This window comes from Danio aesculapii, chromosome 6 (genome assembly GCF_903798145.1).
Source record: "Danio aesculapii chromosome 6, fDanAes4.1, whole genome shotgun sequence".
Lineage (NCBI taxonomy): Eukaryota > Metazoa > Chordata > Actinopteri > Cypriniformes > Danionidae > Danio > Danio aesculapii.
Window position 1 is genome coordinate 52,160,389 of NC_079440.1, and position 16,722 is coordinate 52,177,110.

At 36.7% G+C, this 16,722-nt stretch overlaps 1 protein-coding gene across 1 annotated transcript in view; it reads left to right on the forward strand.

Moving 5' to 3' along the window:
* Positions 1-16,722, forward strand: part of rab22a (RAB22A, member RAS oncogene family) — a 35,766-nt gene that overhangs the window by 7,151 nt on the left and 11,893 nt on the right. The window contains exons 3-5 of the mRNA XM_056460485.1: positions 262-343; positions 11,090-11,161; positions 14,344-14,450. Coding sequence (XP_056316460.1) covers positions 262-343; positions 11,090-11,161; positions 14,344-14,450 — 261 coding nt within the window. The remainder of the gene's footprint in view (positions 1-261; positions 344-11,089; positions 11,162-14,343; positions 14,451-16,722) is intronic.

The following is a 16,722-nucleotide window of genomic DNA, read 5'->3' on the forward strand; positions in this document are numbered from 1 at the left end:
TATATAAAATTTTTGCTCAGGTTATTGAATTCACACTTGTAAACACTTCTGAATTTATCTTACAAGTAGATCCACGTCACTAATACATTTTCCTCATTTATCACTAATATAAAAATGGATTTAAATAGAGTAAAGCTGTATTAAACAAAGCTGAGAGTCTTAGTAGCATGTGTATAAACCTGGAAAACCCGCATGTCTAGATATATAGTGTATGCTTAATGCTATTTTTATTTTTAAATCATGCCTGTTTCTATTTTTTAGAGCATCGTTTATGACAAAGACTGTGCAGTACCAAAATGAGCTTCACAAATTCCTCATCTGGGACACAGCAGGGCAAGAAAGGGTAAACAGTAACAATCACTACACACACACAGACACTGCGGTAACACATCAACAAGCTGACAGCCATTAAATACAATGTTTGCTCTTTCACTTCTATTTTTGCAGTGTCTCTATAGAACTGACAGGGGGCAGTATTGCATGCAGGTTTCCTAAATGCGAGCATTAAAGGGATAGTTCACCCAAAATTGAAAATTCTGTCATCATTTACTTGCTTTCCACTTGTTCCAAGCCAATTTGAGTTTTTTTTCCTTCTGTTGAGCACAAAAGAAGATATTTTGAAGAATGTTGGAAACTTGTAACTATTGACTTCCATAAAAACAAACACTATCGAAGTCAGTGGTTACAGGTTTCCAACATTCCTCAAAATATCTTGTTTTTTGTTCAACAAGAAACTCGTAAATCTCTTGAGGAAGAGAAAATAGTGAGTAAATGTAAATTTTTTTTGTGAACTATCCCTTTAATGTCATTCAGGTTTCTTCATAAATCTGTAAACACTCTTCTGCTTCTAAACACTCGGCGTTAGAAGAGACAGCTGAAACGTACGCTTGTCATGATTTGATGGCTGTCTTGAGGCTGTTTGGAATATGATCTCTTCTCATGTTTGTCTGTGATGTTATGTGATGCTAAATGTAGAATGCCAAGCAGCCCACACAAGCTGCTAAAAAAATAGTATCATACCAAGTGTTAAGGAATTACTTCTCTTGCTGCTCTGAGTCCACTTTCTGCTACTTATTAGCATGCACAAACTATAAGGAGAGTAAACAAACGTTTGAGATTTATTTATTTATTTATTTATTTATTTATTTATTTATTGTGATAAAAAGATAAACAGATTTAGGGGGTTTTTTATGTTAAATCATGTCCTTTGCACTTTAAAATGATGCTGGTTATATGGCGGAAATTATACATCATTGCTGTTGAGTATTACGATTAGCAATATTTCTTGTGATATAACACTTCCCTAGAGGAGAGCTATTTTTACTAGGTTATTTATTAGGATAAATAATTAAATTAAAATATGTATTTATTTGTTTTAATTTTTAATGTAATGATCATATTAAAATAAACGGGTAATAATTAATATTCTTCTGATCTAAAAAACTGTCTCTGTGCACTCACCGGCCACTTTATTAGGTACACCTGTCCAACTGCTCGTTAATGCAAATTTTTAATCAGCCAATCACATGGCAGCAACTCAATGCATTTAGGCGTGTCGAAATGGTCAAGACGATATGCTGCAGTTCAAACTGAGCATCAGAATGGGGAAGAAAGGTGATTTAAGTGAGTGTGAACATGGCATGGTTGTTGGTGCCAGACGGGCTGGTCTGAGTATTTCAGAAACTGCTCATCTACTGGGATTTTCACGCACAACCATCTCTAGGGTTTACAGAGAATGGTGCAAAACAGAGAAAATATCCAGTGAGTGGCAGTTCTGTGGGCGCAATGCCTTGTTGATGTCAGAGGTCAGAGGAGAATGGCCAGACTGATTTGAGCTGATAGAAAGGCAACAGTAATTTAAATACCCACTCGTTACAACCGAGGTATGCAGAAGAGCATCTCTGAACACACAACACATCCAACCTTGAGGCGAATGGGCTACAGCAGCAGAAGACCACTGGGTGCCACTCCTGTCAGCTAAGAACAGGAAACTGAGGCTACAGTTCGCACAGACTCACCAAAATTGGACAATGGAAGATTGGAAAAAACGTGACATTCGGATGGTAGGGTCAGAATTTGGTGGCAACAAAATAAAAGCACACAAATAAAACCACAGCCTACCTGAGTATTGTTGCTGACCATGTCCATTCCTTTATAACCACAGTGTACCCATCTACTGATGGCTACTTCCAGCAGGATAACGCACCATGTCATAAAGTGTGAATCATCTCAGACTGGTTTCTTGAACATGACAATGAGTTCACTGTACTCAAATGGCCTCCACAGTCAGCAGATATCAATTCAATAGAGCACCTTTGGGATGTGGTGGAATGGGAGATTCACATCATGGATGTGCAGCTGACAAATGTATGAAAATGTGCAACTGTGTGATGCTATCATGTCAATATGGACCAAAATCTCTGAGGAATATTTACAGTACCTTGTTTAATCTAGACCACGAAAGATTAAGGCAGTTCTGAAGGCAAAAGGGGCTCCAACCCGGTAATCGTAAGGTGTACCTAATAAAGTGGCCGGTGAGTGTATATATGTATAAATATATTCAGTTTCCTTTGGCTTAGTCCTTTATTCATCAGGGTTCACCACAATGATGCAGAAGAAACTGCCAACTTATCCAGCATATGTTTTACGCAGCGGATGCCATTTCAGCTGCAACCAAGCACTGGGAAACATCCATACACTCACATTCATGCACATAATCTACAGCCAATTTAGTTTATTCAATTCACCTATAGTGCACATCTTTGGACTGTGGGGGACACTAAAACACCATGAGGAAACCCACGGGAGAACATGCAAACTCCACACAGAAATGCCAAACTGGTCCAGCAAGGACTCAAATCAGCGACCTTCTTGCTGTGAGACGACAATGCTAACCACTGAGCCATCATGCTGTTATATATATTTCTTATAACTGTAAAATAATTTAACATTTATTTCATTTGAGAACTGCAAAATATCTGCAGTGGTCTCAAATGTATGAATCCCTCTCTTCAGTATGAAAGACTGAACATATGGGAAAGTCTGATTGTCTCGCCTCTTTCCCCTCATCTGGTCCTGTTTAGCGCTTTGATGTTTTCCCACCGGTAAAGATGGTGCAGGTTCATCATCATGGCCTTTGAGCGGTTAAACAGGTCAAGTTTTCTTTGCTTTCTTTTGTTCAAGATGCTGCAGAGCCTGATGGGATGAAACTTAAGGCCTTGTCAGACTTTTAGAAGTGCAGTCAGTGTACTCTCTCTCTTTCACTCTCTCTTTCGCTCTCCCTCTGTTCCTCTTTCTTCGTGTCTTTCTTCTTTCTTTTTTAATTTCAAGCTCCATTGTGATTTTGTGAGAAGAAGACAGTTCTTTCCACAGATTCCTGTACTCCTCCAAGAGCTGTGATCGGGCTTTTCACTGACTGTCAAGCTCTTGATTAGATAATTATCCAACACATTGCTTTTTAGAGCAGCACTGTAGAAACCTGTTTTCAACTTTTGCTCTTTGCTTTAGTGGTTTTGTGGATGCAATCAGTTCAAGAGTGCACTGTAAAAAAAAGGCAGGGTTCCACACAATTCCTTCATGCTGTCCCAACACAATTAGATTCAGTTAACTTAATTGTTTTTATAAATTCAAGTGGATTAAAACTTAAATAAAATTAGCTGAATCAACATTTTTAAGTAGTTTGAACAAGCAGCAATAATTATTTTTTGAGTGTACAGTACTGTAGAAACCTTGTAAACCCCCCCCCCCCCCACCCCCCCCCCCCCCAAAAAAAAAAAAACATTTTTTTTTTTAAATATACACTTACCGGCCATTTTATTAGGTACACCTGTCCAACTGCTCAGTAACGCAAATTTCTAATCAGCCAATCACATGGCAGCAACTCAGTACATTTAGGCATGTAGACATGGTCAAGACGATCTGCTGCAGAAAATGCTGATCTACTGGGATTTTCACACACAACCATCTCTAAGGTTTATAGAGCATGGTTTGGAAAAGAGAAAATATCCAGTGAGCGGCAGTTCTGTGGGCACAAATGCCTTGTTGATGCCAGAGGTCAGAGGAGAATGGCCAGACTGGTTCAAGCTGATAGAAAGTCAACAGTAACTCAAAAAACCACTCGTTACAACTGAGGAATGCAGAAGAGCATCTCTGAACACACAACACATCCAACCTTGAGGCGGATGGGCTACAGCAGCAGAAGACCACACCGAGCCACTTCTGTCAGCTAAATACAGGAAACTGAGGCTACAATTCGCACAGGCTCACCAAATATAGACTATAGAAGATTGGAAAAACTTTGCCTGGTCTGATGAGTCTCGATTTCTGCTGCATTCGAATAGTAGGGTCAGAATTTGGCGTCAACAACATGAAAGCGTGGATCCGTCCTTGTTTCAACAGTTCAGACTGGTGGTGGTGGTGTAATAGTGTGGGGGATATTTTCCTGGCACACTGTGGGCAACTGTAGCTATGTTTCCATCCAAAAATGTGAATGAACTTTATGCGCAAAACTGGATTATCGCATTAAAGACGTGCGAATAAAGCAGTGTTTCCATCCAACTAGTCAAAGTAAACAAAATCGTCATTTCCTGATTAACTGGCGGCAAATATCAACAGTAAAAACTGAATTTACTGCAGTAGGAGGAGCTGCGTCAATCTTTTCTTCATTTAATATATGACTTGCGCCTCATAAGGCAATCCTGACATGGCGTTTCAAGGTGTCAGACGCGGAGCACAGATGCTCTTGATTCTGGAGGTTAATATAATATAATAACACAAATACTTAAACGGTAAGGCGTTTTAGAATGGCAAAAAAAAAAAAACAGTTCAGATGGTTTACAGTGTGCTCAGCGTGCTGGTTTGTCCATTTACGCACATTTTCATCATCACATGATCTCTTATAACAAAATCAGATGACCTTTTTTAATGCGCGTACTGAAATTTGTGCGGTAAAAGTGTTTCCATCGTAGTTTATGCACATCTTTTCTTATCAAATAAAAAGTTTATCCTACTCAGTTATGCGCATGTTTTTTATGCACATTTTCAAAATGTACACGCATCATGTCGTTTCCATCAACCGGTTTTTTATGAACATATGCAAAATGTGCATAAAAATAGGTGGATGGAAACATAGCTAATGTGATGCTATCATGTCAATATGGACCAAAATCTCTGAGGAATATTTCCAATACCTTGTTAAATCTATGGTACGAAGGATTAAGGCAGTTCTGAAGATAAAAGGGGCTCCAACCTGTTACTAGTAAGGTGTACCTAATAAAGTGGCCGGTAAGTGTATATAAAATAAAAAGCTATGTCAACGTATGTGTTGTTATTTTTGCAGTTTTAAAATAGTAAGATTTACAATTAAGGCTTACAAAGTAACCCAACACTGGGTATCACAAAAACAAATGGCATAGGAAACAAGTCATTTAAAAATGTTATGTTTTTTGGGGAATGTTTTTCTGTATTTTAGGTCACTTAAATGCAGCTTAGATGAACATAAGAGACTCCTTGCAAAAATTACAAACCTTAATCATCCCATATGTTGTTCACTGAAAAAACCTATTGATTGGATTTACAAAATAGTTTTAAGGTTAGCAAATTAAGTTAAACATTACTAAATTTAATTAGTTTGTTTAAATTCAGCCCATATAAATTGTTTGCAACAATTTTACAAAAATCATTTGTTTTACAGTGTAACAGCTTTTTCAGTAGTGCATTTAAAAACAATTTGCTACAATATTTACAATAAAATGATATAGCTAGGACGTCCTTTTTATAAAGAGATACTTCACCCAAAAAAGAAAATTCTGTCACATTTTAAATGAATTTCTTTCCTCTGTTGAACACAAAATATCTTGAAGAATGTTGGAAACCTGTCACGATACTGAATTTCGGTACCAGTCAGTATTGAAATTTTAAAAACGTCCATTTCCCGCTAACACTTGAGCTCTGTTGAGTGTGTTCTTAAACAGCTGATTTGCCATTGTGTTCACATGCTCAACAGAAATTACTGTGATTGGCTGTGAAGGTCATCAGCCACTGCTGTTCACTGAGTGCAAACAGAGAGACACAGACACTGGAGCGTTTCAAAGTTGCATCGATCAGCTGGTTTGTCTATGAGCTGACTTGCAAGGGATCCACTGATGAACTGACTGGTCTTCACGGCTTTAAAACGATCCAGTGTGTTTGCAGACTGTGAACAGCGGTGAACTGATACAGCCAATCACAGTCATTTCTGCTGAGCACGTAAACACAATGGCAAATCAGCGCTGTTTAAGAACACGCTTTAATGTTAGCGGGAAATGGACGTTTTTTAAATTTCAGTACCGATTGGTACCGAAATTCAGTATTGTGAAAACTTTAGCTGTAACCAGTGACCTCCATGGTATTTTTCCCCTGCTGGACTTTCCTTTTCCAATATTCTTCAAAATATCATCTTTTGTGTTCAGCTGATAAAAGAGACTCTTTCAGTTTTTGAACCACATGACCCTGACTAAATGATTGGTAAATTTCAGTTTTGGGTGAACTATCTCTTTAAGACTGACTCTTTGCTCTGATAGTGAGAGGTTTTGAGTGACTGGAGGAAGTTGGATGAGAGAGAGTGGAGGGGGAGAGTTGGAGAGGGACCACACAGTCTGGAATCCTGGGATGTGTCTGAGGAGACATCCTGCAATTTTAGTCAAAAGCCAAACTAAAGCGTTTCCTCTTCCTTGTGCAGCAAACTTTGCCAAAAACAGCTATAAATGTGAGAAACCATGTCAGTCAAACTTGATTTATTCACTTCATCGGGGAAAGAGATGGATTAAACAGAGCTCTGATCTGTTTTCTTAATGTAAATCCAATTTATATTCAGAGTTTGTACGAGTTAAATAATATACATGTTATGTAAAATAAATAGAGTTATTACTAAATATTACCTTAAACGCATCATTCAAATAATGAACATAATGAAAATTTGATGTTCATTTTACTCTCAGGCCATCCAAGTTGTCAATGAATCATTTTTTTCTTCTTTTTTTTCAGCTGAACATTTAAGGAACACTTCAGTTTTTAGAAAATATGCTCATTTTACAAGTCATCTTGAGTTAAACAGTTGAGTTTTACCACTTCTGAATCTATTCAGCCGATTTACAAGTCCGCTGCAATCACTTTTAGCTTAGCTTAGCTTAGCAAAAATCATTGAATCTGATTAAACCGTTAGCATCTTGCTTTAAAAAAAAAAAGAGTTTTGATAACTTTGATATTACACATAACCTGAAAATAGTCCCTATAAGTGTGTAATGTCATTGTGCCTGCACCAGCCATGGTATGAAAACAGTTCCTTGCTTATTAAGCCAGAATGAAAGGATAGTTCCTACTTCCATATACGGCCAGAAGATAGAAAATGTTTCATTTTCTGTTGGTCATAGTACAGGATATAACTACAGATAATCAAGTTTTAAATAGGAAAGCTATCAAAATGATAATTTTTAGATTTTTAGACCAAGAAGCTAGTGGTCTAATCTGATTCAATGAATTATGCTAAGCTAATCTAATTTAAAAGTTCTAGCCAGACCAGGAAATCGGCTGTATGGATTCAAAAATGGTAAAACTCAACAGTTTAACTCTAGGGTTAACTTCTTTTATTGTTATCCTTCATATTTTTGTGGCTGATGAAATTAAATTTCATGAAGCAAAACAGTTGTTCTGTTCAAGAAACTGAACATAATTGACAACATGATTACCGTATTTTAGCATGCACCAATTTGCAGCTCATAACCATTGATTCTTTATTAACCTGTAAGATGTCAATAATTTGCCAAAACAGTAAATTTGGCAAAAATATACATTTCTTAACTGTGCATTTGATTTAATAGATTATTTTATAGCCAAGCTCATTCCTTTAGAAAGTATGTTGGGGGGAAAATGAACAGTTCTTCCACTACCGTCTCTCTCTTAATAATTCACTTTCAAATGCACTTTTCACCCTCTTTTTTTCAGTGGAATGGCATACTGGATCCAGCTTGTTTTTATTAATCTCAGACTTTTTTGTATATATTTGATGACTGGGGTTGAACAACCCAGCTATGCTATTTTGTAATGATTAAACGTTAACTTATTCTGACACGTCGTGCTCATCTTTCCCCTGATGGCTCCCACATGTGTTGATGCGCAGTTCTGTGCTCTTCCTCAACTCAAGCCCCCTTGGCATGGCCGTCTGAAACCCAACTCTTCTTTAGGTTGCTCATGTCTAGGGGTTTTTCAGTGTGGTTTTTCCTAACCACCACCAAAAGTTCTGTTTAAAGAGAACAAGTTGGAATAACACACATTTGTTTGTGTTTGACTTGTCCATTTAATGCAGCATGAAACTTGGTGTGAGGAAGCTTGTTTTTGTCAAAGAATGAAAAAGAAAGGGCAAAAAATTCTCGTGATTTGGAGAAACTTAAAGTTGTAAGTACAAGCTCAGGAATCTGATAACATAATGCCAGAATTCTAAATTGAAATCTTTTTCTTTCTATTTATCTTGGAATTGTAACATTATTTCTAGTTTAAGTTTGTAGTCTTTCTTACAATTCTGGATGTTTCTAAGAATTTTGACTTAATATCTTGCAATTTTGAAATACAGATATAAAGGTGCACATCTATGAAAAAGAGAGAATTGGAATTTAGGTTTGTATTTCCAAAATTATAGGTATAAATGTAATAGTTGTGTACTCTCAGGACACAAGATAGTATAGAAGTATGATCAGTCTCAAAAATAATACATAAATGTTAAAACTACAAAATAAAATTCATACTTGCACAGCACGATTCACATTTACAAAATCCAATTTGTGAATTCAAAACACAATTCATGAATTCACAATTTTAAAATCATAAATCTTTTTGCCAAATGAATTAGGTTTGTGCATTTTTGAATGGTGTTTTGAAATTACGAATTGGATTTGTGTATTTTTAACAGTGTTTTGAATTTACGAATTGGATTCGTTTGTGAATCGTGTTTTGAATTGTGTTTTGAATTTAAAATTTTGATTTCTGTATTTATGAATCGTGTTTTGAATTTAAAAATTTTGATTTCTGTATTTATGAATCGTGTTTTGAATTTAGGAATTGGATTTGTGTATATTTTTGAATCGTGTTTTGAACTTATGAACTGAAATTTGTAAATGGGAATTGTGTTTTGGATGAATAAATTTTATATTTTGTAAATGTATTATTTTTTAAACTAATCTGGCTAAAGTTGCACTTCCAAAGATAGTCAGAATTGCAAAATCAAAGTTTTGAGGAAAAAGCTAGTTAGTCAGAGTTGCTAAGTATGAACACGGCATTGCAAGATGTAAATCACAGTTCTGAGGGAAAGTCTGAATAAACTTGACATGTTGAATGCAAGGTAAAAAAATTAATTAATATATCTCACAATTTCTTTTTTTCACATTGCACACTTAGCTTTTTCTTCTGAAGTGCAACTCTATTTTAATTTTTTTTTAAAATAATAATTATAGGTGGCGCAGTAGGTAGTGCTGTCGCCTCACAGCAAGAAGGTCGCTGGTTCGAGCCTCGGCTAGATCAGTTGGTGTTTCTGTGTTTGCATGTTCTCCCTGCGTTCGCGTGGGTTTCCTCCGGGTGCTCCGGTTTCCCCCACAGTCAAAAGACATGCGGTACAGGTGAATTGGGTATGCTAAATTGTCTGTAGTGTATGTGTGTGTGAATAAGTGTGTATGTGTTTCCCAGTGATGGGTTGCAGCTGGAAGGGCATCCGCTGCATAAAACAAATGCTGGATAAGTTGGCGGTTCATTCCGATGTGGCGACCCCAGATTAATAAAGGGACTAAGCAGAAAAGAAAATGAATGAATGAATAATTATACTCAGTTGCCACAGGCTTGCTTGGTTTGGAACTTGTGGAGCTGCGCATCGATGGATTTGCTCTTCAGTGTTTGGACTTTCAGCAGTGAAAATTAAGACCCAATCCCAATTCTATTTCTGTACCCTTACCCCTCCCCCTCCCCCTTTGCCCTTAAACCCGAGGGTGAAGGGTAAGGGCTTTAAAATTTTAACCCTAAGAAATGGGACAGCACTACAGTACCTGTACACGTCACCATATGTCATCACGATCTCTTGCTTCATATGAGATCAGATGATGGCGACTGCTGTTGTTATTCCAGTTGTGCTATTTTTTTTGGTATTTATATTCAGGAAATCACCGAAGGCATATATCATGTTATCATAACGATCTAATGTGGCAATAAGTTCGTAACTGTACTGTGCATCTACACAGTGGCCACATTTATCTATGTAAACACACCAAAAACAAAAACACCAAAAACCATTATAGCAGACACTGTAAAAGGGTCATTCCCAGCCACTAGACATTACTGACTGGGTATTCGAGTGTCAGAATCTTGTGGGACTGCTGTACAGGAGTTATGATTATGGATCGCGAAATTTAGCGTTTTCTTTTTTTTTTTAGCATTTATTTTTTAAAGCATGACGGTAAAACACGAACGCGGTTATCATTATATTAAAACATGTGTTTGTTTGTTTTAAAAATTCATTGTAATGACAAAAAATACTAATTTGTGGATCTCCTTCTGGGTGCTGTGATCCTGCCATTGTGGCTGGTGTTTGGGAAATTTTCTTATTCCTTGGTTTCGACTGTGGTCCTGAAAAATCTTCGTTCGAAGGGCTGTTCACCCCTTCCCCTTAGCCCTACGCAAAGCTAAAGAGAATTGGAATTGGGCCTAAATGACACTGAACTGAACTAAACTGATCTTCAACTTTCAATCTAATATAATCTTCTATGTTAAGCTGCTTTGACACAATCTACATTGTAAAAGTGCAATTGAAGTGAAAATGAATTGAATTCTGGGATACAATTTAAAGAAAAAAAATCATTTGAGTTTTTAATTTAATGGCACAAACAAGCTTTGGGCAAATTTCTCCTACATTTCATAAAAATATAATAAGCATTTGCCGAGATCATCCTCTTTACCCATAAGAAAGTATGACTTATTGTTATCAGTGATGATTAAATTCTCCTTTTGTTTGTTTGTTTTAAACACTGGCCATGTCTTTTCTCTCACATCTGCATGCTATCTGTTCCACTTTTAGTTTCGTGCTCTGGCTCCCATGTACTACAGAGGCTCTGCTGCGGCCATCATCGTCTATGACATCACTAAAGAGGTACTGAAACATTTCTTCGTTATTACCACACAAATCTTTCTTCTGGTAAAGCTATTAAAGGGATAGTTCACCCAGAAATGAGAGTTCTTTTATCATGTACTCAACTTCATGTCACTTCAACTACATAAGATATATATTTTTCCATGGAACACTAAAAGAGTTATGGGCTGAGGTAAGGCTTTCAGTGAAGAGTGGGTTAAAGGACGACTCCACTGTTTTTTGGGAATAGGCTCTTTTTCTACATTTGTGTGTTACCATTTTTTTTTATTCACTCAGCCGATCTCCAGGTCATATAATAATGGCAGTATGGTTCGGTACTGTACAGTATGTATGATATTTGTGCTCATTTCTACTATAAAAGGTGAGCCAGTGAGCTTCTGAGACGCAAGTGTGTGCGTGTTCACTTCCGCTATGAAGGAAGAGGTGAAGATTTCACATTTTCATTACCAAGAAATTAGCATGTTTAAAATAAAAAAAACAAAGTAGTTTATCAGTGACAGGAGAGGACATCTTCACTACATTGTTGAATATGTCAGTGCACTAATTTGCTTTCATTCTTTTCCCTGTTGATGCTCTTGTGGCTCAGTGGTTGCTCAAATTTCGTTGGGATCATGTCTTTTTTTGGTAGCTTTTTTTTGTAGACCCCATAATGACAATGTGAAAAAGATTTTTTGAAATTGTTTCAAATGTATTAAAAATAAAAAAACTGAAAAATCACATTTTTTACAAGTATTCACAGCCTTTGCTCAATACTTTGTTGATGCACCTTTGGCAGCAATTACAGCCTCAAGTCTTTTTGAATATGATGCCACAAGCTTGGCACACGTGTCTTTGGGAATTTTTGCCCATTCCTCTTTGCAGTTCCTCTCAAGATCTATCAGGTTGGATGGGAAGCGACAGTGTACAGCCATTTTCAAATCTCTCCAGAGATGTTCAATAAGATTTAGGCCTGGGCTCTGGCTGGGCCACTCAAGGACATTTACCGAGTTGTTGTGAAGCCACTCCATTGATGTTTTGGCAGTGTGCTTTGGGTCATTGTCCTGCTGGAAGAGGAACCGTCGCCCCAGTCTGAGGTCAAAAACAGTCTAAAGCAGGTTTTCATTCAGGATGTCTCTGTACATTGCTGCATTCATCTTTCCCTCTATCCTGACTAGTCTTCCAGTTCCTGCTGCTGAAAAACATCCCCACAGCATGATGCTACCACCACCATGCTTCCCTGTAGGGACGGTATTAGCCTGGTGATGAGTGGTGCCTGGTTTTCCCCAAACGCAACACCTGGCATTCACTCCAAAGAGTTCAATTTTATTCTCATCAGACCAGAGAATTTAGTTTCTTATGGTCTGAGAGTCCTTCAGATGCCTTTTGGCAAATTCTAGGTGGGGAGCGGCTTTCGTCTAGCCACTCTACCATACAGGCCTGATTGGTGGATTGCTGCACAGATGGTTGTCCTTTTGTAAGGTTTTCCTCTCTACAGAAGAACGCTGGAGCTCAGACACAGTGACCATCGGGTTATTGATCACCTCCCTGACTAAGGCCCTTGTCCCCGATCACTCAGCTTAGATGGCCGGCCAGCTCTAGGAAGAGTCCTGGTGTTTCCAAACATCTTCAACTTACGGATGATGGAGGCCACTGTGCTCATTGGAACTTTCAGAGCAGCAGAAAATTTTCTGTAACCTTCCACAGCCTTGTGCGTCATGACAATCCTGTCTCGGAGGTCTACAGACAATTCCTTTGTCTTCATGGTTGGTTTGTGCTTTGACTTGCACTGTCAACCCTGGGCCCTTATATAAACAGGTGTATGGCTATTCAAATCATGTCCAATCAACTGAATTTACCGCAGGTGAACTCCAATTAATATGCTGAAACATCTCAAGAATGATCAGTGGAAACAGAGTGTACCTGAGCTCACTTTAGAGCTTCACAGCAAAGGCTGTGAATACCTATGTACATGTGATTTTTCAGCTTTTTTATTTTTAATACATTTGCAACAATCAAAAAAAAAAATCTTTTTTTTCACATTGTCATTAAGGGGTTATTGTGTGTAGAATTTTGAGGAAAAAAATTATTTAATCCATTTTGGAATAAAGCTGTAACATAAAAAATGTGGAAAAAGTGAAGCGCTATGAATACTTTTCAAATGCACTGTACATGCATACGAGATGTATAATTTTACACATTGTAAATAGAAATAATAGTAATATAGTAGTATAAATACAATAAATAAAATATTATAATTATTCACTACAACATTTGGGTTTCTTGGATATTAATCAATATACCTGCATAACACACACAATTAGGCAAACTTTGTGACTGAGTCTCTCTTTTTCCTGTTAACCACAAGATATGTTTGAATACACAGATATTCAATTACAAAACGCAATGCTGCAATGTACATCCTATTAATAAAATGCTATGCGTCTTTAGTGTGCTTACAAAATATATATTTACACTAAACATGATCAGGTGCCGTTTGTGGTTCGATCCTCTCATAGTCAGACGGAGATGTCACTGGGACGGATCCTCTAGGTTGATCCCAAGCTCTTAGTGTGGGAAGAGTACAGTCGTTCCATGCAAAAAGACAGGGAACAACTCCTTTTTTCTCAGTCCACCAGGTGTCAAAACTAAATTATCTTTAAGATGTACACTGCACACTAGTAGTTTTTGTAGGACTGAAGTGACTACCTAGTTTTTTTAAGTAGCTCCTTTTGTTTGTTAAATTGAACAACTGATGAAAGAACAAATGGGATGGCATATGTTTCAAGCAGCATGAAGTTCAGTAGATAATAACCTCAAAGTCCACGTGAACCGAAAGTTGCTTTTTTATTTCGGTATGTTGATGCACTTCCAACTGAAACAGAATATTGAGTAGGGGGCGGGGCATTCTTTTTAACGCATCATTCCCTCATAGCAAACCTACGGTAAGAGGGGCGTGGTTAAAAATATTGTGTCTGATGCGCCAAACTGACTTCAACAGAGATAGACCACCACTCCAAACACAGAAGCAAATGCTCCGAATTTGATTGACATTTACCAAAACAAACGTTTTTTTTCCTTCAGTGGATTAACTTGCACGGATTCATTCTTCACCTAAAGAATAACAATGTGTGCTAGCAAAATAAATTCAACTTTATAGTCTAATCATGATGTAGCAGTATCACTTGTCTTCATCTTTCATTCAGGAATCATTCCAGACATTGAAGAACTGGGTGAAGGAGCTTCGCCAGCACGGACCACCCAACATCGTGGTGGCTATCGCTGGCAACAAGTGCGATCTCTCCGATGCCAGGTGAATTCCACCGTCTTTGCCACAAAAGACTCCACATCCAGTCATCTCCATTCAACTTGAAGGGATTCACCCGCAGTGGCTGTCAACTCAATTTGACGTGGGGAAAAGACCCACATATTTGCTGTCAACTTGTCTTGACTCATTGAAAACAAGCACACACACACACACACACACACACACGTAGCGTTTACCATAAGCATAACTTGTGATGAAAATGAAATCCACTCTTCAGTGGTCTGTAATTTATCTTTCCACTTTAAATTGCTTCGCTCTTCCCACAGGTCCAATGATATGTCTTGGTTCACCATTGCTTTCTTTGGCAGTGTTAGGCAGCTGTCAGTGCGGTTGTATTTTACTTTTTTGAAACCATAAAGACCCGAGACATTGAATCTGAGGGATAGCCATCACACCGCAAGCCATTCGGGCAATAAATATCAGGGAAAATTCCAGCAATTGTTCTGTCTGGCACATGACGCTTAGATATTTCGTTTTCTGGCACAGCTGGTGCTGTTCTCGGCGATCCACAGACAACATTTATTACACTTTTGAATGCTGAGATTTATTCTTTCTTCACATTTAGTTTTTTAGTTCATGTTTGAGAAATTTTGAGAAATTCCTACTTACAGACATAACACTCTTTAAACTTAAATTAATTAATCACGTAACTAGTATTTTGTTGGATGTGCAATTTTTGCCTGGTGGAAAAAGGAGGCAAAAATGTAATATACTTGCATTGAAGTTTCCAACACGTATCTTATGCAACCACTCAGGGTACGTTGACATGACTGGGACACTAAAACGGGAAAACGTTCTTTGGCTGTTCTTCTGGAGCCAGATTAGTCTCAAAAATAATATATTTACAAAATATAATTCATACATCCACAACAGAACTCGTATTCACAAAATCCAATTCGCAAAGTACGATTCATAAATACACAAATCTGATTTGTAAATTTAAAACCGGATTCATAAATACACAAATCCAATTAGTAAATTCTAAAGACGATTTTTAAATACCCAAATCCAATTCATAAATTTAAAACAGGATACAGAAAAACACTAATCCAATTTGTGAATTCAAAAGACGATACGTAAGTACACAAATCCAATTCGTAAATTCAAAAGACGATTCGTAAGTACAAAAGTCCCATTCGTAAGTTTAGTACACAATTCATAAATGCACAAATCCAATTCGAAAATTCAAAAGATGATTCATAAAAACACAATATCCAATTTGTCAATTCAAAACATGATTCTTATTTATACAAATCCAATTCGTAAATTTAATACACTATTCATAAATACACAAATCCAATTTGTAAATTTTAAAGATGATTCGTAAATGCACAAATCCAATTCGTAAATTCAAAACACGATTCGTAAATATACAAATCCAATTTGTCTATTCAAAAGACGATTCATAAATACACACATCTAAATCATAAATTCAAAACGCGATTCATAAATACACAAATCTAATTAATAAATTCAAAATACGATTCATAAATGCAAAAATCCAGTTTGTAAATTCAAAACATGATTTGTAAATACACAAATCCAATTCGTACGTTTAAAAGACGTTTTATAAATACTCAAATCCAATTTATAAATTTTAAACACCATTCATAAACACACAAATTCAAATCGTTATTCAAAACACGATTCATAAATACACAAATCCTGTTCGTAAATTCAAAAGACGATTCAAAAACACACAAATCTGATTCTTAAATTCAAATCACGATTCATAAATACACAAATCCAATTTATAAATTTAAAACATCATTCATAAACACACAAATTCAATTCGTAAATTCAAAAGACGATTCATAAATGCACAAATCCAAATCGTAATTCAAAACACGATTCATAAATGCACAAATCCAAATCGTTATTCAAAACACGATTCATAAATACACATCCAGTTCGTAATTCAAAACACGATTCATAAATACACAAATCCTGTTCGGAATTTCAAAAGACGGTTCATAAATACACAAATCCTGTTCGTATATTCAAAAGACGATTCAAAAACACACAAATCCGATTCGTAATTCAAATCACGATTCATAAATACACAAATCTGATTCGTATGTCAAAACACGATTCATAAATACACAAATGCAATTCGTAAACTCAAAACACGATTCATAAATACACAAATCCAATTTGTAAACTCAAAGCACATTTGAGACTGATTTGGCTCCATACATTATCGTTTGTATGTGAACATTTTTAGTGTAGATGAAGCACTCTAATATGATGGCACCAA